Raw genomic sequence first — 23661 nt, forward strand, 5'->3', positions numbered from 1 at the left:
AACGAATCAATTATATGTTAAGGATATAATTGGTCCGCTTCGGTAACTAGGTGGTAGAGCGCTCTCCTAACATTAATGATATCCCAGGATTCGAGCCAGGTTTGGTCGTACATTTACTTCCTGCTATATTTGGCGCTGCGGGCAAGATTCTACACCTGTACTTCCTACCCATCTCAGGAGGATGTAGTTTAGTAGAATTTGAATGTTGAAAGCAGATACGCGTTTCTAACATATAAGGATACAGTGTTACAGGTAGGACTGGGTGCGTTGGCTGGGGTAACTAAAGTTGGTAAGCTAGAGTCCCGACTTCGTGCGCGAACCCGGCCCCACATTTTCATGGTTACATTTGGTGAAGCGAGCAGAATTTTACATCGATATCTCCATTCGGGCTAGTTAAGTGAAGCGGAACGTCAATACGCAATAAAACAGGGAGAAACTATTATGGACATGGTTCGGGTAGCTCACTTAGTACAGCTGCGAACTAAATTTAGATAGAGAAGTCTCGGATTTGAGTTCCAATCAGGCCATTATTTTCCCACCATGTTTTCATTGTCATGGTGAAAATCGTTGGGTGCTTTCAATATGCTGCACAAATATGATAACCTTATAAACTAATTCTTTATGCATATCAATAAAACGAATCCATCTCAATTGTTTAACATAAATGAACTTGTCTCCCCTTGTCTTTTAAGTTGAATATATTTATTGGCAACAACTGACAACCACTAGCCATGACTTGCCTCGGAATCACGTGCTTCTATTTTATTATAATGTTCAACTGCAGGGTCGCAATGGCAAAGGGACTATCTACGTCTGGGCTGCTGGAAACGGCGGACTGAATGATAACTGTAACGCAGATGGATACGTCAAGAGTATATATACTATATCTATATCGAGTATAAATTCCTACAAAGAAAGTGCGACTTATGCAGAAGTGTGTACACCCGTTTTGGCGATGACGTATGGGGGTGGAGGTGGATCTAATAGATACTTGGTGAGGTCACAACAGATTTCATTACTGTACGTACTCTCTCTCTCTCTCTCTGAGATTGTTTAACATCGTAGACTTATACTGCATCATCTCATATTGTATAAAAGCTTGTAGAAAATCAGTTGCAATGTTCTCAGTATTATTAAATAAGCTATATTAAACGACCGTGGAGTGTGTGCGTGTTTGTGTTTGTGTGTGATTCGGATTTTTAACGTAGCTTCAACAATTTCCAGTCATATTGCTACGATGTATGCAGTGTGTCAGACTCGGCCGGGGATCGAACCCACGACCTCCCGCATCAGAGGCGAATGCTCTAACCACTAGGCCACTGGAGCGGTGTAACGACTGATGAAGAAACACACTAATTCACGTCCAGACAGCATATTCTTCTTCAAAGATTAATCAGCAAAATCGAGAAATGGAAGTGGATACGCACTTGTTTGTGGAGTAGACTATTAGATGTATGATTGTTTTTACTTTTTAAACAAAATGATTATTGCTACGTTAATCAAAACTAGATATGCTTAATGATATCTGCTTCTCATAAATTGTTAGATAATAAATGATTAGTGAATAGATAAAACTTTATTTTAAGAGATAACTATTCTTTATGAATAAAATATTTAAAGCATAAATCTACAGGATCTTCGGGGCCCCGAGTGGCCGAGTGGTCTAAAGCGCTCTCCATTATGGAACACTGCCATCTCACTTCTGTCTCCGGAGGTTCTAGTATCGATTCGGCCCTCGTGGGTTTGTGAGAAAGCCTGCCAGTAGCTTCTCGAGGGTCGGTGGTTCTTTCCGGGGATTTCCCGGGTTTTGCCTCCACCATTATTACTGGCCGCCATGTATAATCTATCGTGTGCTGAAAAACGGCGTTATACCCTACACCAAAAAAACAGGGTCTTCTATTTATTCATATATATTGCTAATATATTAAACGTAAACGTTTCAATTGCAGTGTAAAGTACTATGCTGAAAAAGTATATTATGTCAGGTATGTTATACCCAGTCAGTAGGATGAGAACTATATCCTGTCCGTGTCAAATAATGTAAAAAGTTAGTTTGTAGTGACCAATTATAGGCTTAGTTCCTTACAAGTATTCGATTTCGTTTCAACACTATTATTGTCTGTATGTTTAGATGAGTAACAAAACTGACTTTTTGCCGCATGTCAAGGCCATGTCGTTACAGCTGTATGTCAGGCCGCCCAGTGAGAGGTGTCACTAAATAAGCACTGATAGAAACTACATACAAAAACAAAATAAAACATACAATAAATATTGAAACAACAAAACGGAGACAAAGAAGAAGAAGAGGAAGAAAAGGGCCGATAAATAAGAATGAAGGAACATTTATAAAAGAAATCAATGAAAACACCACCATCTGTCGGAATAAATTTATTAAGAAAATAATGAATCGCAGCTGCACGTGGTTATCACCTGAACATCTATTTATTTATAATAGAATCGTTAGCTGTTGTGAAAATAACACTTACTTGGAAATGAAATAAAGAGATATGTAGTTATTATTGAAACAATATGAAAACTAAACCGCAGTCTTCACAATGATTATGTACATACAAATCTGTATAAAGTGTACGATAATCATATTCATTAAAAGCTAAAATTATTTGCATTCAATTTTTTCATGCACATGTCGGTGTACATTTCATATACTTACCGGTATTTTGCGCGGCTGTGGAGCTACCGTCGGCTGAAGTGTTCTTTCAAGGACATGTACATTTTATTTCCAGAGCAAAATCCTACGTTTGGTTACTTTTAAATCCACGTGGAACAGCAAAACCATATGGACATAGAACACAATTAAATTTAGTTTTGCCTTGACTGATAATAAAAAGTACAGCACCGAATAACGTTATTTCAGTTAATTCTACCCCAGATTATACAAACACAGAAATACCAATGTTTTTACGAAAGATGCCAAAATAAACAATAAATGGTCAGTCATCAGTAGCAAGAAATAACTGATGTTATTTGTTCTCTAAGCACGCATAGACAATTAGAAATAACCATATAAATCACAATATAATGATATATCGTATTCATTATGTTTACTACTCAATGTACCCTTGGAACTAAAATGTGTTTGTATCATGGAAATATCCTGACCTATGTAATTATAGTTCCACATCGTTACCCAGTGTCCTGGGTAAAGTATTTGAAGCACTTATATTCAGATATATCTATTATCATTTACGTTTTAATAACATCATCTATAAATACGGTTTGGTGTTTTCCTGGGCAATTATAAAGTCCATCAACTAACAGAAAATTATCATGTACTTTTTACTCCTATTGATAATATAGAAATGACAGGGATAGTCTACTGTGATATTTCAACAACTGTTTTGACACGAGCTGGGCTTTAAGGTCATCTGAATAAGTCAAAAACATATCGTATACAAACGATTTTGCTTGATTGGTCTTCCAACTATCTACAATGACGACAGCAAAGAGTATTTGTACATGATACTTTTTCTGATTCTAATTTAATATTTGCTGGTGTTCCACAATTTGTCTGTGATAGGACCACTTTCTTTTCTGATTATATTAATGATAGTGTTGACACTTTAAAATTGCGTAAGTTGCTGCTAATACCTCACTTAGTTACAGTAATGATTATATTGCTGAAATTTAGAACAAAAATGACCTTGATTTGTGCTATCTTCCCGATCCGTGAAAAGCTCACACCATCTGCCTCTACCTTTGTTTGAAGCAGTTGACAACCAGTGACAACTCTGCCTTGATACAATGTATTGATAGTTATTTAGGAGCTATTTTAAATTCAAGCCATAAGTGGTAAGAGTACACTGGTAACTTGTTAAAATCAGCTACCACATGAATGACAATGTTTTGGATCTCTGTAGCTTTTTTATTCGGCGTACATAATAATACACATTTAGAGTTTGGAATAAACATACAACCTATAATCCTGACGAAATTGCCGAAGTACAACTTGATGCCGCGAGTAACAAAATGATCTGTGTATGCAAATTGAGATATGTTGTGTTTTGGGATATAATATAGATCTATTATATTCACTGAAAATCCGCAAATTATGTGTATTGTACTTAATTAAGCATAATTTGGTTCTCCACCAATTTACGGTATGTATTACACTCAACTGTCACGGGCAAAATATAATTAAAATTGTTTAAAGGAATCACGGCAGCAACACTGATATACAATGCACGATTTACTCTTCATCACTTTTCATTCTTTCCTTGTACAATACAACTATACAGTGCTCTCATTCTTCAAACTTGATTCACTTTAATCTTTATCGGGTAAATGTTTCAATCAACTGAGACTGATCTTGTTGAAACGACTTTGAAAAAGCAACATACTTTTCAATGAGTGTCCTAAGTGCAATCCAGCTAGAGAAAGAATAATTTTGTCAATAGGACCGTTACTCACTACTGATGCTGATACAATACTAAAAAGAAGATTAATCTGTCTCACAAGGACAATCAATATGTATTCACACAGTGGCAGAATCATTAACTCATTTATCCATGGAGCCACTTTTGTGAGACATACGGTAGCACCATACTTGCAAACACTTATGCGTCAAGGTCATTTAAGACAAACTAAAATGGGAGATATTTCAGAAACGTAGACAGAGGTAGCTCTACAAGGATACAAAATAATATGGACTTTCTACTCGCATTACAAAATACAGAGCGAAAAACTTGTTTTTTTTTAGACCCAAGTTTTTTTGTACACCAAAAATTACCCATCATCGGGATCGGATTTTGTGTCCAGGGTTTAGAATTTTTAGCCTCAGTTCTTAAACAGACCGATCTAAACTATACAGACAGGCGAACCATGCAAAATGTAGGATAAGTTGGGGATTTCAAGTCAAAATTGATCAAGACACGAAAATGATGGGTCCAATGAGTAAATAAAAAAATCCAACTTTTACCCTTCTGCACATGCGCTAGCAAAATAACCAATGAAGAAACGACCTTTCTAACACAACTAGCTATAAGGCCGAACGGAAATCACGTATACGCAGATTTTTTGGGATGTATTCAGAAACTGTCCCCAAAATATGTTTTCTACTCCTATTTCAGGCGAACATTAAAAAAATCTCCAGTGGTTAATGAGTTAAAGAATCAGGCAGATTTGCTAAATGACAGTTATAACAATACAAATTGTAACCTCTCTCTCTCGGGCCACGAGCATCCGAGGGGTCTAAAGCGCTTTCCGTTACGGATCACTGCTATTTCACCTCTGTCTACGTGGGTTCGAGTCTCGGATTCGGCCAATGTGGGTATGTGAGAAAGTTTGCCAGTAGCTTCTCGTGGGTCGGTGGTTCTTTCCGGGGTTTTCCCGGGATTTTCCTCCACCATTAATACCAGCCGCCATGTATAGCCTATCGTGTGCAGAAAAATGGCGTTAAACCCTACAACAACAGCAACCTCTTTCTTTCTTTCCCTCTCTCTCTCTCTCTCTCTCTCTCTCTCTCTCTCTCTCTCTCATATTTACACTCGTCTCCCGTAATTATCATTATTTTGTTAACCGAACCGCATGCATTACATTCTGTTTGTAGTATTGTAGTAAATTTAGCTTTCATATTTGTGTTGTGGCCTGCGTGATCAAATGGTCTAAGGCTATTGCCTTTACAGTCGATTGACATCTCATACTAGTACGCGTAGGCTTGGGTCTCGACCTCAGACAACGTAGATATGCGAGAAAGCTTGCCAGTTGCTTCCCTTATATCGCTGGTTATTCCCGCGGTTTTGCCGGGTTCTTACTCTACACCAAATATATTGGCCCCATGTATAGCCTATCAGGAGTTGAAAAATGACTTTGAAACCACAACTGCTGAACCTTTCTCTACTGAGAAAGAAGAGGACCCTGCATAAAGTAAATACAACGTATGGTCCAATAAAAATGTCATATTGTAAATGACGGTATAATATATTTTAACCTGACTCTGAGATATCCAACAAATATTTGAACGAAAGGTTTGGTAATGTTTATGAATCGATTGTATTGGTACATAATGCATTTTAGAGGAACCCTTGCATCTATGTTCCTTCATTTCATTCTGTATTTCTTTAGATATCTACTTTGTTCCGCTATTTTGACAAGAAACAAGGCGTATACAGTCTTTCTCTCTTTGTTATATCAGTATTCCACAAGTCCTGGGAATATGTGCACGGGGCATCATGAAGGAACCTCTTTCTCTGCTCCCCAAGCAGCGGCAATGATTGCATTGGTGTTGGAAGCAAAGTATGTATCTTGTTATTATTCTTATGTGTTGATGGCATTACTTAATCTGGTTCTCATTTGGATTTTTCTTTCCTACAACTCCATCAAAAACAAAAAAGCGCCCCATCACAAACTAACAACATAAAAACAGAAACAAAACAACACACATTCATGATCAACTCCTCGTATCTCTGCTTGTCTCATATGACTATATATATATATATCTAAGTGACTGAAATCCAGATCGGGATTTATTTATGATACGTGAGTGTGTGTGATTTGTCTTTTGAATGTACCTTTAACAATTTTGTAGTCATTTCGCTACTATGTCTGTAGTGTGATGTATAGCACTGGGGCATCATGCCGCAGACATATAGCATGATGTCCCACCCAGTCACATTATCCCAACACCAGGCCGACCAGTCCTAACATTAACTTCTTAATGCTGAGCGCCTAACGAGGCAGCTATTAGTAACAATTTTTAAGTCTTTGGTAAACCCGCGACCTCCCGCATCCGACGTTGTAACCATTAGGCCACCGGAACGATCGATTTATTTATGATAAGAACCATGCTTTTTTCATAGACCTAAATAACAACAAAAGACCATAATGATCTTACGAGCTATATGATTTATACGACTAAGTCACAGCAACAATATTTTAAGCATTCTTGAAGTGCATACTGTATATAGACCCCTACAAACTAGATGTTCACATACCAGGTATAGGTCGAATGCTAACAATGATCCGTACACTGATATAGTTTCCCTTCGTTAGTGTGAGATATATTAATCGAGTTATTGTTTTTTCTTTTGGTTCATACCACATATGTCCACCACGAAGAGTATTAAATATAAATCATGGGCAAAACAGAACGAAATGTGGCAACAATTTTTATGGCAGACGTTGTCAAGAACCTACTTCCATATCGGACGCAAAATTATTACATAGATGTGGATAACTTGAATATTCATATTGACTGCCTTATAACTATCAGTCTTATCCAGGAAAAATATTTCTCCACATTCCAATTTTTGATAGACACCTTTTGAGGTTGTTTACTTCCGATCTCACATCATGTATCGTACGGGCATAGCATTCCATACTATGATGTGTTTACTATCAGGTAATATAAAATAAAGTCTAATATGGACCATAATAAGACGGCAGACAATCAAGAAGACGATTTGGATATCAAATACACATTTTCTCATGCCAAGTAAGTCTGAGAATAAAGTTGGATCACCACCCCAATAGGCAATGGCATATTTGCTTCTGCTAATAATTGCACACTGTACGAAATAGCACACAACGTTGGTGTTTAAAAGGAACGAACAGGTGCGCTAGTATTAAAGTGCAAGAAAAATAATATTATCATAAAAACGAATTTTATTATATATGTCCGGCTGCTCGGTTTTGATGTACTTCTGAAAAAGGGGAAGGTACAGATAACAGTTGTTGCTTCTGCATATCTCAAATGTAGAGAACGATAACATATACACATATCAAGTGTTGGGGTTGACAGTTTTAATTTCTATTAAGAATGTTATGTTCGGTATGAGGGCGGCAACTTATGAAGATGACTGCTTCTGTGTAGTTAGAATCTATACCTAAAATGGCGCAAATCACGATAACTTTAGCGTTCTTAAAATACAGAAGTAAATTTGGACATTGTAGGCATACATATTGACTGCACTTGCACTTAATTTGTTTAAAACATATCAAGAAAACCAATATAAAAGTTTGACAGCTCGTTCTTTGGATTTACCTTTGATGTTCAGGATGTGAATAATGACCATGTAAAGCAACATTCTTTTTGAGAGATGCACATCAGAACTATTAATACAAATTGACCATTACTATTCAGTTATCAAAAACAAAAACATGGAAAAGGTGGGTTCTTTACCTACTTCTGAAACTATAAGTTCTTTTTATAATTAGGATTACCAGTAGGAAACATGTGGTGAAAAATATTCTTTCAGAAGATTTCACCCTGCACAAAAGTGATAACGGAATCTTAATATAGATAGGCCATGGTAGAACATAATGTAAACAATGGTATTACGCTACCATTCCTATTCTTTTTATCTCAGAAAAGGGAAAATGGTCGGTACTGACGAATTTAGAGACATTTACCAGAAAGTAATGAATCACCATACCAGCTATGATACTCGCTTACACACAAGAAACGATAGAAATTTCCTTTTGATACACTTCATTTCAGAATACAATCATTGGCATATATGTAAATACACATGGAAAAACATCCCATCCTGTGAATGGAGTTTTGGGGAGACAAATGATAAAAAGAACACGAAATATGCAACTTGGGTGTCTATCTGGTTTTGTTCATGAATATATATATATATATATATATATATATATATATATATATATATATATATATATATATATATATATATATATATATATATATATATATATTCCATAAATTCATGATTTTAAAGTGTCTATGAGAAACATAAGTAACTTACTATTTAATCTCTTACATTTTTTTATTATGGGTTTCAGTCATTTTAGTGCCAAAATAATTGCCGGTAAAGATTTGGTGACATTATTTTCTAAAGCACATTCACATCGTACACCGCCTTCCTATTTGCTTCGATTAGTACATTATCTCCCTAATTTAGTATATTAACTTATTCGGTACTCTATCTTACACCATTTCGTGCAGGACTCTAATTACAGCAATAGTTACACAATGAAACTATTTAAAGTTTTAAAAGAAAGTAATGAAAAGAATAGACGTGCAGATGAACGATTTAGTTGTTACCAGAGAGAGAGAGAGAGAGAGAGAGAGAGAGAGAGAGAGAGAGAGAGAGAGAGAAAACACGTTAGAGGGAGATTGAAATAATCAACCATAGTTTGCTAAATTATCCAGTATTTATTTATATCTCGCATATTTGGATATAAATAAAGATTAGCCTTTAACTTATGATGTATCCTTTAAGTTTGGATTTGTTGATGTGATTCAGTGATTATTGTGCGTTACAAAAACAGTCGAATATATCATCTGAACATTTTGATCATTACAAAACTTGCCAGATTTTATATAATGTTCAAATTGAATTTAGTCGGCAATTGACAAATATTTCTTATTCATGTTGATTTTTCTTGAAGAAATTATTATTCCAATTTTCGGTGAATTTTATACTTCGTTAGAAGTCTTTGAAAAGCGTACTACGAGTGACTCTGCTCCTACTCTCTTATGCAGCCTTGTACCATGTTTGAATGTGGAATCAGTTAAATAGCAAAATAATATTAAAAAACAACAAGATGACCACTTATGATTATATGAGTACAATTAGAAAGTTCTGAAGTGACTAATTAGTGACTAATTAGTCAAACCTCAGCAAGTTAGACTACATACATTCGCCTAGTGTTAATGGTGCTGATTATAATGTGAAGATAATAACACACACACACACACACACACACACACATATCAGGAGAGAGATTGTGTGTGACACAACAATATTTTGTTCTTTTCGTATAATTCAGTCCAGACCTAACATGGAGGGACGTTCAACACATTATTGTTCGTACGTCGCAAAGACACGATCTGCGAGATGGAACTTACAACTGGCAAATCAACGGTGCAAATAGATCGGGTAACATTAACTCATAAAGTTAAGATTGGCTGTATACGGTTTTTAAAATGCTTAATTAGAACGTCTGCATTTTGTGTAATGGCTATCAGAATTGTAATATTTTCAGTATATTGCAAGAGGACAAAACTCTGCCCATGACGTCAAAGCAATTTTAATTCATTATTTTTAATCATTAGGCCTCGAGTTGCAACTGTCATTGTTATATTATTGGCCATTAACATCCGTTGAGATTCGCTTGTTCCATTACGAATATGAACTAAGAAAAATCAGTAAATGTTTGTAACGTTCATTATTGATTCTTTTCGTTTATTACCTTTCAAGGGCTTATTTACTCTTAACAATCTCCACTCTGGAACAATGCTATACACATGCAGGAAAACGCGATCGAGACCAATGCTTTACCTATTTCAGATTAATTATAATCAGAAAACAAGTGTTTGACTAATAGAGTTGTCAAATATAAAATTACAGTCCACCCTGTTCTTGGCTTTGGGCTCATGGATGCGGAGGCGATGGTGAAAACAGCCTACTCATGGAGAAGTGTACCGGATCAGAGAAAATATACAACTCTAACACGTTATCCGTATAGGTATGAATAGTACTATCCGTTATCTCTGTAATATATACACTCTTCTAAATAAAGAGATATCAACACTGTGTTCAACGATTCAAGGATGTTAGTAGAAAGTTTAATGTCGCAAACTGAGTTTTACTCACTTCGCTGACTGGTCGCTAATGAAACGGATATTACAACGATAAACTAAATTACGTCTTTAAGGTCGCAAAACAAAAAGAAGTTATCCTGTTTATAACACATATTTGAACCTTTTTTCCAAGATAAGCAGTCTTAGTGACACAACCATACGATAACAGCCGTGATGTCACAATGTCATAAACTTTTCTGACAGTTTATCATAGACTGGATTCTTGCCATTCTTGTTACACTGTGCAAACTGTTACATTGACAGCAACAGTAGGGGCATGCTTATTTTGAGTGAGGAATTTACCGCCAAGTAATGGAGATTACACAGGTTTTTCATAGTGGACAATATGTATGTTTTATTGTGATGATGACAAACTACGACCGATGAGGTAAACATCCAGTCCTAGGTATTAATGTGACTGCATTTATTAAATCTGATTAAAAGGAAAAAAAATATTTTTAAATTCAAATAATGATATTCTTTTGCTGTTGTTTATAGTCTCCTTCATATGGGTTAGTTTTTAATTTTTTATTTCTCTGATGGGTTTTTGAACTTTTACTGTTGCTTTTTAAGTGCGACATTAGCTTAGAACTTCAGTCAGCTGAGTCTTTCATAGCAATCCTTTTACAAAAATTGAAGCTGACACAAATCTTAGGTTTTCAGAACAACGTTTCTTCGCCTCTCTTCATAAAATTCCATAAATTTAATTCGAATGGAATTTATCGCAAATTTACAAACATGAGATTTAAGGAATAGGACATTTGCAAAGACATAAACTCTCTCGATATAAAATATGTAGTGGTCAGAGTACGGGTATATGTGCTAATACATGCAAAGCATAATGAAAAGCCTTTATAAAAACCGAAAAAATTATTATATGAATTAGAAGGGGTTCCTTTTCAGTCAACCACAGTACCCTAATAACGACTCATTCAATGACCTCAGCAACGTCGGTCCCGAATCATTTTAAAATAAAACTTTAGGGTCATAACTCTGCCTTAGATTTACAAATACATTCAGATGATCTAGATATTGCATACAACAATCCGCTGAAGTGAGCTGAAAACATCTAAGTTAGTTTCCACGTTTGTTCTGTTTGTTGTAAATGAAACCATAAATCCATATTTCATTGAATTGATCCTTCATTTGTGTACGTATTTCTTTCAATCCCAGAAAATAATTTGACTGTTTGGTGAACAAATTAGTCGATGCTTCTTGATGATTTATTTATTATCACGGTTTGATGATTTATTTATTATCACGGTTTGATGAGTTATTTATTATCACCTTTTTGTAGTTTTAAAATAAACAACTCACAATCATGTATCTGTTTACATGATATATCATCAACTGTTTATACCGATCGTTGCCGATGTAAACAATACTTAATCACTTTATCTTCCAATGAAATGTAACACAGGTGTTCAGCCAAGTTTCAATAATATCCAAAAGACACTCAATCAAACGTTTCTTTTTATTTGTCTTTAGAGCATGGAATAAATATTATTTTATGTATATTTTCAAATTTTTCTTAAATTTGCTAACAATATTCTGATTTAAAATATTCATGTGCAAAGAGAGAAATAAAGAAATTATAATGCTTTGTGAAATGTACAGGGCTTACTAATTTTCATCTGTCCCTTTTGATGTTTCGTTTATCAGTCATTATGATTCTATCATACCAGTTTCTTTTTTGGTAATGCTCTGACATCCTTTGGAAAAAACAGACAAATATTACTTGCATCGAACTTTAGGTGTCCTTGGTTTAGGGCCCCTGATGGCCGGGTCGTCTAAAGTGCTCGCTTTGCTGATCACTGCAATCTCACCTATGTCAGCATGGTTTCGAGTCTCTGTCTCGGCCAATGTCGTTATGTGGGAAAACTGCCGGTAGCTTCTCACGGGTCAGTGGTGGTTACCAGGATTTTACCCGAGTCTTTCCTCCACCAAGTTATACTGGCCGTCATATGTAGCTACCCTGCTCTTAGTAATGGCGTTGAACACAAAAGCTACAAATGTGCATGTTTTCGCAAAACAACGACAAGGAACCGGTCGACAGTTGACTGTGGCTTTCGCTGCCGTAATATTTAACGTTGGGCAAATTAGAAATCTTGTTACATAATTTAGTGTGTTACAATGAATGTTAATTTGAAATAAAATTTATGAAATATGTCAAATTTAGGGATACGCGAACTTGCAGTTGGGATATGAGGACACACATGGTAGTTGTAATAGAAGAGTCATGACGCCACAATGGCATCAACATCTCTGACTGTTTATCGTCGAAGTATTTGGACCTTCGATGAATCGGAACACGCGTAATAACATACTAGCGTGTTGGAGCTAGAGTTCGTGTTATTAGATTGAGTTTAGATAGTTATTTGTTGATGGTTTATAGTCGTGTTACTTTAATAAACTGAGTTTTACCCCCGTGCCAGTCTAGCATGTAAAGGGAATTATTATAACAGGAAAATCACCATTGACCAATGACCTCATTCTAACATCCTATTGAAAATCTTCTTGAAAAATAACAAAATATGAAATGAACGTTGCAATTAAAGTCATGACGTCAGAGTGGTGTGTGTCATACTTTCTGGCAATTATTCGTCTCAATGTTTGACATTCTACTTATAAGAAACATGGAGAGATGATGGTGCGTACGAATATTGCTATTAAATTTGATTTTAGAATTTCGTAAATTCGTATCAAATGGGCACATATATTTTATCTTATTTATCACATCGCCAGTCTGACTGAATCTGCTCAAAATCGTGTAGTAAAACATTCTGATAACGCACACCTAATGACTTTGTTTATATGACGTTATGAGATAATTTGTGACATTACTGTGTTTTTGTAGGTGTGTATAATATATATAAAGTATGATATATATTTCCTTATCTAAATAACGCGTTACCCATGTGATAAATACAAAACAGGGATTGACGAACATAAAGCTGTACCTACACATATCGCATAACGTCACAGATAGAACAACACATGTTGCTATCATCCAGTACATATATCTGTTTTCATCTCGTTGTTTGTAAATCTGTAGGCATGGAATTACGCAACTTTTTATGCGGTGAATATTCAAAGTGCATTACAATTTAATTTCGATCAAATATATGACAATGAGAGAGAGAGAGAGAGAGAGAGAGAGAGAGAGAGATATGGGGGGGGGGGGCGTGAGGAAGAGAAAGACTCTTTGTAGATTATTGTATTCCTAAAAAGAATAACTTTAAAAAAAAAACAAGAAAATCAAAACCCAACAAAAATGTTATATTTGGTCTCATTTGTATTGGATTTGAGGTGTAGCTGTTTAATATTTGTTATCGAATGTACGTTAACTAGTGTTGTGCATGCCATGTTATAATAACCCATACATAAATTACAATAACCAAACTTGTTTCTAAGAAACACATTAACACAGTTACCGTGTAGTAAAATAACGATTTGGTTTCTTTTGAAGCTTAATATCTGCATGGAACATATACAATGGTGTCACAAGTCAGATCACAATCCAAAATTATGACACAAGCATTCGTTATTTGGAACATGTTATTGTTTCGGTAAGTATTGTGTACATTTACCTTTTAGCACTATATATTGAGGTCTTAACATAAAGATTTTTCATGTCCTCTTCTTTAAATTGGGTTTTAAAATTTGCTTGAAACTTGTACGTAAATATATAATTTATGCAACCAGTAGCTGATAATCAACGAAAGTGTTCCTGTTGTAACTTAACACATATCTGCCATAGCCAACGCTTTTAAAAATCTCGTTGTGAATACATTTAATTGAAATGGTTATGTACTGGCATGCGTTGCCACGAAATAATTCTCGTAAGACATAATGGGTCAGTCGACAGGAGGTCTGCGTCCCTTTTCCATCAACTGGCATACGTCATTATAGCTTACTCTTCCCTGTCCACTGTTGTGAAGTTTTATGCGATGACACTTGCCCTGCACATATAATTTTCGATCTGTTTTGTCCTACGCATGAATAAATCTGACTGGGGATATATTTGCCAAGTCGGTTACTCCAAAAACTATGTCGCTGCTTCTCCCTAACAAAAAGAATGATAACGAAATTGAAAGACATGATATTCCTGCATATTACGACCGCTGAATAATGAATGAGGTTGCCAGGGATTTAAGGTTGAAGAAAACGTTAAAGCTACTGGTCCTTGATGTTAATTGTACGACGATAATATTAAAATAAAATATGGTCGGTTATTGGCGACAACACTGCAAAACTGTCATGGTATATCAACTGACACCCTTTTCATCTGATATACCACTTAATTGATGTGACAGGTGTCATTCTGAGAATAAATATTTTATAGCAATATCAATCCTTTCATTTTAATGCTGATAATAGCTCCATTATTTTCGAACCTTTTTGGGCAAATTATTCCAACCTTAACTGAACATGACATTTCTGTATCTTTCATTTGAATCAGGTTTCAACCCTATGCTATCCAGGATTATGTACTTTTTTATGCTTCTGTTATCGCATTAAGATTCAAGAATATCAATATGCCATGAAAATCAGTCTAGTTTGTGGGATTTGAGATTCAGCGTAAATTTTACACAAAAACGTGTAGGGGAGACTAGCTAGTTCTGTCAGTCAAGCGACTACTTTTGATTATTAGCTGACCCAGTAGTCACGAAACTGAGAACAGTTCCAAAGTGACAATATTCAACAACTCGAAACGGAAAATTCAAAACGTAGGGACTCTCACTATGTTTGCAAAGATTTAGGCATGTATGTAGAGATATTACCAATTCTATAAAGTCCTATTTTTTGTATTCAAAATTTCCTTGGAAAATATAAACACCACATGTAAATGAACAATAACAACTTGATAAAACATCATTTAACTCGGAATAATCGCAGAAACAAATTCTGATACTCACCATTGTCATTGAACTTGACACAATCTTTTCTCATACCAAAAATTCTAAGACACACAGTAAACTTTTTATTTCTAAATTTGATGTTCATCCATAGGTTTATTTCAAAAGCAACAGCATCGGTGACACTGAACTCCACCTTACGTCTCCGGACGAAACGACGAGCTACCTTCTTACATCCAGACCTCTAGAAGCTGGTCATGCAGCATCGGTAGACTGGACGTATATGACAGTCCATCATTGGGGAGAGTCACCTGTTGGCACATGGACGCTTACAATGCTCGTCTCAAGTGCTTATTATAGTGGTAAATTTATAATAGACTCATTTATGCAATATAAGCCACGAGTTCAAGTTACGCACACACACGCACACACACAAGGTACAATCAAAATTTATATCTTGGCATGGAAAAACGATGCAATCGTTTATTATTCTTGGCGTGTTCCTCTTCGTGTGTGTGAGAGATTGTGTCTGTGTGTGTTCTTTAGTTGTCTCTGAATTAGACCTTTTATGAAATTTTGTTTTTATCCCGTCGTGGTTTTCTAAGTCCTGCGCCGTATAGGTGCACTTGGTTTGCATCCCTATTTTCCCTTTGGCGACATATTGGTGAATCTTGTCCCTAACAAAGCCTAGCGTATATATGTTGAGCTGATGGCAGCATAACATACATATATCGTTGACTCGTTTTAATAACCTTTAATTAATTTTGTCTTTATTCATCTGTGGAACATGTAAGAGTCATGAATTTCTCCCTGCTTTTGTGCTCATGACTTTCTGAGGGACGTAAACTGTATGTGGTTGGAAAGAGGATACTATTTTGTATATGCGCCATGATAACGTATAAATTTGCGCGTATATATATATATATATATATATATATATATATATATATATATATATATATATATATATAAAGAGAGAGATTTGTTCATTATAAGAGGAGATAACTAGACGAATATTAATGTATAGAGACCTGTCTATGTAAAATAACTATTTCCTTAGATATGATTTATGTTCTAGCAACGTATGTACTCTTACTATTTCTTCTTCTAATTTGAAGCAAAATGAAAAGAGGATTTTGCAGCATTACATTTCAACCACTGAAGACTCGAAGGGGAAATTAACAAAGTTTACCTGTAGAGATTCTATGCTGTTAAAGAGAAGAATAAAAATTATATTCTTGGTTGACTGAAACATAGGAATAAACGTTTAATATCGCAAAATCAACGGTTAGCAACTTTGTCACTTTGAAAGGAACACTATAAATGTAAGTCTCTATTAATTCATCATATTACGAACAAAAGAAACAATTTTTCTGTCTTAACAATTAATCAAAAGGCGAGAAGGGCAGTGATATGGTAGGATGAAAATCGCATATATGCATAATATATATCATTCGTACCTGCAACAAAAATAACTAATTAATGGGGCATGGAGAGTAGGGTATGTATTATTTAAAATACACATTTGCAACGTAATACTCAAACACTAACAAACTTATAAGGGCAAAGGGGATGGGGAAGGGGAAATATGATATTTTCCATGCAATCTTCGAAACTTAAACACATAAAAAGCATAATTAATGTATTGTATCACTTCTTAGTGGAACATGGATGGTCCCGAAAAGATCCGTTGGTTTGGAAAGTGCATGTTAAGGAAGACCACACGTATTGACTCTGTACTGACTTAAATGTTTTTTATGACTTTGGAGGTATGACAATGTCCAATGACATTATTATAACAGGAAAACCACCATTGACATATGACCTCATTCTAACATCCTATTGAAAATCTTCTTGAAAAATAACAAAATATAACCAGGAACAGGGATTAGGACTACCCGGCCTTTTCATGTGGATAAAACTCTAATGACAATCAGACTACGCTTAGCAATATGCAGTCTCTGTTCGTGTTTCTCCGAACCAAACGTTATTATTTTCTCTTTAGTAAGGTTCATAAAGTTAAAATTTGGTCCCTTCGACAAACGCATTGAAAGGCATAGGGTCACTCTTTACATATTTATATGTGTGGTATTCAGCCTTCAACAAATGCTGGGCCTCATCTTGTCCAACCCATTTCTGAGGTTCAAAGGATTATTCAATATATTAACAACAGCGTACAACGAATAAATAAATATCCAGTAATAATATAAATATATTTCACTATGTATGAAGCATCATCGTCAAACCCAACATTTTCAGCAGCCACTTCTTGATCGCAAGACAGCGTTCTTCCGGAACGTAGATTATCTTCCATGGATTCGCTACCACCTTTAAACCGTCAAAACCACCTCAAAATTAATGGATTTGACAGAGAATTACATTTGTTAACTATATCCATGTCGGCCTTGTTATCAATCAGACAGTGACTTAAATTGAGAACTGTAATATATTGGATCGAATAATATATTGCATTATCATTTAGATGACTGAATCTCGCATTTTGGAACAGTTTCCGAATCTCCTGGGGTATGGAATTTCGATAGGTGGCAACCTGATTATTCTTGGAGATTTCAACTTTCATTTTGACTGTCCCAGAAACCCAAACACATAAAAGCTCCTAGATTCCATCAATGTTTTCAACCTCAAACAGTCTGTTAACCAACCCACTCATAAACATGGTCACATTCTTCATAGACCTTGTGATACCATTCTACGGCCCTCCCTGGTATCCCATGAACTTGCATCAGATCACCTCTGCATTATATGCCATCTTGACGTATCAGTCCCTAGCCATCCACCTCTATCTGCTATTAAGAGAAACCTCCGTATGATAAATAGAACCAAACTAATGCATGACATCCAAACAGACCTAACAACTTGCTTGCCTCCTACAGCAGAACAAGTCGATAAATGCATGCGTTCATTGCTCGACAAACATGCCCCAGCTACCAAGCGCAGAGTATCAATTCAAAAGTGTTCTCCATGGTATAGCAGTGTTAGGGATCAGCTTCGCACTGCTAAAAGAGATCGCCGTAAAGCTGAGAGGCTTTGGCTTTCCACCAGACTCACTATTCATTAGCAAATCTATAAAGCCGCTTAGAAGAATGTCACAAATATAGTCCATGCAGCAAAATCAGCCCACTACACTACTAAGATCATGGAAAGTTCCAACTGCTAAGAGATCTTCGAGATTACTAACAAGCTAATGTCAAGGAACAAATCTACACCATTTCCAACTACCTTCTCTGCAGCTGACATTCCGGACATGTTTGCAAATTTCTTCCGTGACAAAGTACAAACCATTAGAGATACGATTGACACCACAATTTCAATTGACTCATCGTCACCATACAGTTGGGATACAGAATTTGAGCGGCAACCATTAGCAACATTTGAACCTGTCTCTATGGATTTCGTATGTACAAGCCCGATGAAGATTGCACCAAAGTCATGTGAACTTAATCCAATTCCAACATCATTGCTACTTGAGTGTTTAGATCCAGTATTGCCTTCACTAACTGATGTTATTAATACCTTTCTCTCATCAGGGGAATTCGAATCATGTTTCAAAACTGCCATTGTAAAGTCTCTGCTGAAGAAACCATGCTAGACCATAACGATGTAAAGAACTACCGTCCAGTTTCTAATCTCCCATTCATATAAAAAATCTTACAAAAGGTTGTTCTATCCCAGCTTGTATCTCATTTGAATTCAAACAGTCTTTTTACAATCTGCATATCGCCCTTGCCACAGTACTGAAACTACTCTTCTAAAAGTAGTTAATAACATTCTCTCTGCGTTGGATAGCGAAAAGATTACAGTCCTCACCCTCCTTGATTTGTATGCAGCACTTGACACAATAGACCATGCTATATTACTTCACCGTCTCCAGCATATATTTAGAATTCATGATACAGCCCTACTGTAGTTCAAGTCCTACTTGATCAACAGGACATAAATTGTGTCTGCAAATTAATACACTCCATCCCAGTTTATCTATGTTGTGGTGTTCCACGGGTGTGTGTTCTTGGACCTGTTCTCTTGATTATATACACTCAGTCGCTCTCAAGTGTCATAGATCACCATCCAGTGTCTCACCAATTGTACGCTGATGACAGCCAAACATACAAATCTAGCCACCTAACTGAAGCTGATCCAAGGTGTAGAGAAGTGCATTTTTGATGTGAAATCATGGATGATATGTAACAAGCTGCAGATGAATGCTGATAAACTGAGGCCATTCTGATCAGAACAGAAAGACTTTCTCATTCACATCCTTTACCTCAAACAGTAAATATCAGCAACGCCAACATTAAATTCACACAATCAGTACGAAACCTAGGTGTTACTCTGGACAGTACTCTCACATTGCGCCAACATGTCACTAAAACACTTGTGTGTTCATTAGTACTTTCAGGACTGGACTATTGTAACTCAATTCCGTCTGGTTCATCTCAATATTTACTCCAAAAACTTCAAAACGTTCAAAACCAAGCTGCTCGGATCATACTTAGAGTACAGCGATCAGAGCACACCTCCCTGCTGCTCTGTACCCTACACTGGCTATCCATTCCATCCAGAATCAAACACAAAATTTGTTCTCTGTGCTACGTTTCACTGACGGACTCTAGTACAATATGCCTATCTGACCTCACCAATGTGTGCACACCAGCAAGATACTTACGTTCCTCTTCTAACAATCGTATACTCATTATTCCCACTATGAAAACAAAGTCATATGGACAGCGTTCTTTTGCATACCAGGGCCCAGCAACGTGGAATGAATTGCCCACTGAACTTAGACACAAAGACACAGTGATCCCATTCAAGAGTGCTCTCAAAACTCACCTATCTTGACTGCAAGAACAAACTTAAAGACCTAATAATGTTTCCTACCTTAAATATTCTCAGCATGTTTTTTATTCTTCTAATTTTATGGTGTTTGTTTTTGTAATCATATCATTATATATGTTCTTTTATGTTATAAGTGTTGTCTAATGATGTAAGGCGCTTTGAGCTTCTAAAGATTAGGCACTATACAAAGTCCTCATTATTATTATTATTAGTAGTAGCATTATCATTTAAACAAAGTTATACATTGCAAATCCCAAGACGCTGACCGATTTTGTAAGCGATATATTGACTAGAATATTTTTTCTTCGTTGATGTTTGCAAATTAGTCATATAAAATATCTTTGTTTTTAACAGGTATGCTGTATTCTTGGCAAATAACCTTTTATGGTACATCACAGGACCCTGTTCATGGTAAGTATTTGTAGATGAATACGGATGTCAATCTCTGTTCTTTAACTGATCTGTATATAGCAAGACCTTAACTAATTCAACATATTCATTAGCACAGGAGAGTCAATATATAAACTTCTTTATCTTCTACTTCAAACGGAGCGAACGTATGCGTTCAATCCAAAAGAATCGTCTGCCATCGCGATATTAGTAGGCTTGAAGTCGAAATTGGGTTTGTTTTTTGCTTTTTAAAAGGCAAGGCTTCACAATACGAACCAAAGATCTGATTTAATTTTAAATGATTTAGAAGTTTATACATCTTTATCATGCTTCAAAAGGAACCTATCATGATTGCATCCAAAAGGGCCCTATCATGATTGCATCCAAAAGGGCCCTATCATGATTGCATCCAAAATGGACCTATAATGATTGCATCCAAAAAGGCCCAATCATGATTTCATCCAAAAGGGCCCTAGCATGATTGCATCCAAAAGGGACCTATCATGATTGCATCCAAAATGGACCTATAATGATTGCATCCAAAAAGGGCCCAATCATGATTGCATCCAAAAGGGATCTATCATGATTGCATCCAAAAGGGACCTATCATGATTGCATCCAATATGGACCTATAATGATTGCATCCAAAAGGGACTTATCATGATTGCATCCAAAAGGGACCTATCATGATTGCATCCAAAATGGACCTATAATGATTGCATCCAAAAGGGACCTATCATGATTGCATCCAAAAGGGACCTATCGTGATTGCATCCAAAAGGGACCTATCATGATCATAAAACTGCATCCAAATATAGACTGTAAGATCCTTAATGTTAGAACCAGTCATAATCACAAACCTTGTCAAATTGAAGAACTTGCTTAATGTAAAGGCTACAATATTTAAACCATGTATTATGACCATGATGTGAAATACGAATTTATATTTGTACTGATTACTATGGAATTATCACAGATGGCGTGTTCAACGACCTAGGACCGATCATAAATCCACTTTTCGGTATCTACTAAACACAACTCTTGTACAGAGGGAATTACAAAAGAGATATGATGCTATACATGTATGATTTTCTTTTTCTAAAACTACTCCATATTTCAACAGTACAAAGAACCTCACATTCTAACTTCTGTCTCTAAAGTTGTAAGCAAATGGTCATGTTTAGATTAGCAGAAACCGATGCGATTCAATGAAATCTGCTAAATTACATAAGCACAAATAGAGGATTTTCATTTTGGTTATGTGAGACACAGGGAGAAGCTAATCTCTTTCTCAGGCTTGCATGTTAGATTTACAATATGCATATATCTTTTTCATCATTGTCATCTTTCTGTTTGATTGATGTTGTATATGTCGACAAGAGGCAAGATGTATTCTTCAAACTACATTAGGATTTCTCTTACTTCAATAAATTGATTGATAGAGAAAATGGAATGAATTGCAGTTTAGCAATTCTTACTAAAGTCGTGAGTGAATAAACTCCTTTATAATGCATTCCTAGATAAATATATTACAGTTTGAGTTCTACTGTGTGTGCATTGTGTTTTTGAAAATCTGGTGGTATATTTGCTATTGCAACTGAGACACAAATCGATATTAAAGGGCAAAAGAATGTTTACGCCGAATTATATTGCTTATAGAAGATGAAAGCGCGAACAATACAATTTTATGAAACCTGGGTTTCGCTTATGGGACTAAATGTGACTAAATGTTTTTGACTTGCTATCGTGACAGATATAGTTCAAGCAAAACTACAAGTTTACTTTTGAATGTTTCATTGCAAGTGGTAAGTGGTCGCTGTAGTTCAGTTACTATTACTAACGTTCATATTTGAAACAAAATACCATTATCTATAACCTCAATTACAATTCAAAACAAAATGTATGTGTTAAAAATCGAATTGAAATGGAATAAATAAAATAAAAGTAAACTTGTTAGAATAAAAATAAAACAAACCCTTGTATTATTATACATTAATGAATAAATATTAAAATGATTAGTACTTTAAAAGAAATTTCCAAACGTCACAAAGGAAAGCCACTGATATAATCATGGGCCAAATTTTCTGGTCCAAGGAGTTTCTTCATTCATTAGTATCGGACTATAGTACTAATTACTGACCTGCCTAGTCAGTCGTATGATCCATGATTAGTTTCCTGATTAATTGGCAGCTTCTCACCGTACCTAACAATATTTCATAACAGACGAAGAAATGTTGAGCATCGTATTCACTGTCAATACAGAATTTGGACAGATACAGGTTTCATGAAAGTGCTACACAGTTTAAGGCATTTAATGTCATACCAAAACACTAATATGTATCCACATTTCTTGTGAACGTCAGCTCACCTACAAGATTACACCAGCGTCTTTGAGGAAATATAAAGTGGAGAAGAGTTATAACCTTTATATATATAGCGAACAAGGATAGAATAAACACTATTTTATAGAGAAAACAAAGAAAAAGAAATCAATGTACTTGTTAAGTTCATCAAACGTTTAAATCTAGTTTCCGTGGCATAAAATATATATATGATTAGAGGAGTTCGATAAATAAAACCACTCAAATCTATTTTCCGAGCGATTAGCGATATATGGCTCTATGTTACCTGTTCATTAAAATTTGCAATTTCGCTGCACTCAAACCTTTTCGTAAAAAGACTGCGTACACGTTAGACACATATCGGTAATTGGTAACATTTATATCTAGCGCAAGATTCAAAATGGCCACTGGACAGATTGTTGTCATATTCCACGCGGATTTACAAGTTACTAAACATAGGATTTACACCGGAAATATAATGTACATGTTACCAAAAGAACCCTTTAGCCGACGGTAGCTCCACTGCCGCAAGAAATACCGGTGTGTAAAATGTACACCGATGTGTGAAGCCAAAATAGGCTGCAGATATTTGCATGTTTTAATGAATAGGTGATATCAGTCCCTAAACCGCCAATCAATATCTTAATGG

The 23661-nt window shown here is 35.6% G+C and overlaps 1 protein-coding gene across 1 annotated transcript in view; it reads left to right on the forward strand.

Annotated features, from left to right (window-relative positions):
• LOC149779190 (neuroendocrine convertase 2-like) overlaps window positions 1-23661 on the forward strand; it is a 70765-nt gene that overhangs the window by 45807 nt on the left and 1297 nt on the right. Inside the window, exons 11-17 of the mRNA XM_089938583.1 lie at window positions 785-994; window positions 6152-6252; window positions 9754-9863; window positions 10335-10452; window positions 14037-14136; window positions 15581-15788; window positions 20635-20691. Coding sequence (XP_089794709.1) covers window positions 785-994; window positions 6152-6252; window positions 9754-9863; window positions 10335-10452; window positions 14037-14136; window positions 15581-15788; window positions 20635-20691 — 904 coding nt within the window. The remainder of the gene's footprint in view (window positions 1-784; window positions 995-6151; window positions 6253-9753; window positions 9864-10334; window positions 10453-14036; window positions 14137-15580; window positions 15789-20634; window positions 20692-23661) is intronic.

The sequence above is a fragment of the Sinohyriopsis cumingii genome, chromosome 17 (assembly GCF_028554795.1).
Source record: "Sinohyriopsis cumingii isolate HCF-2022 chromosome 17, ASM2855479v2, whole genome shotgun sequence".
Lineage (NCBI taxonomy): Eukaryota > Metazoa > Mollusca > Bivalvia > Unionida > Unionidae > Sinohyriopsis > Sinohyriopsis cumingii.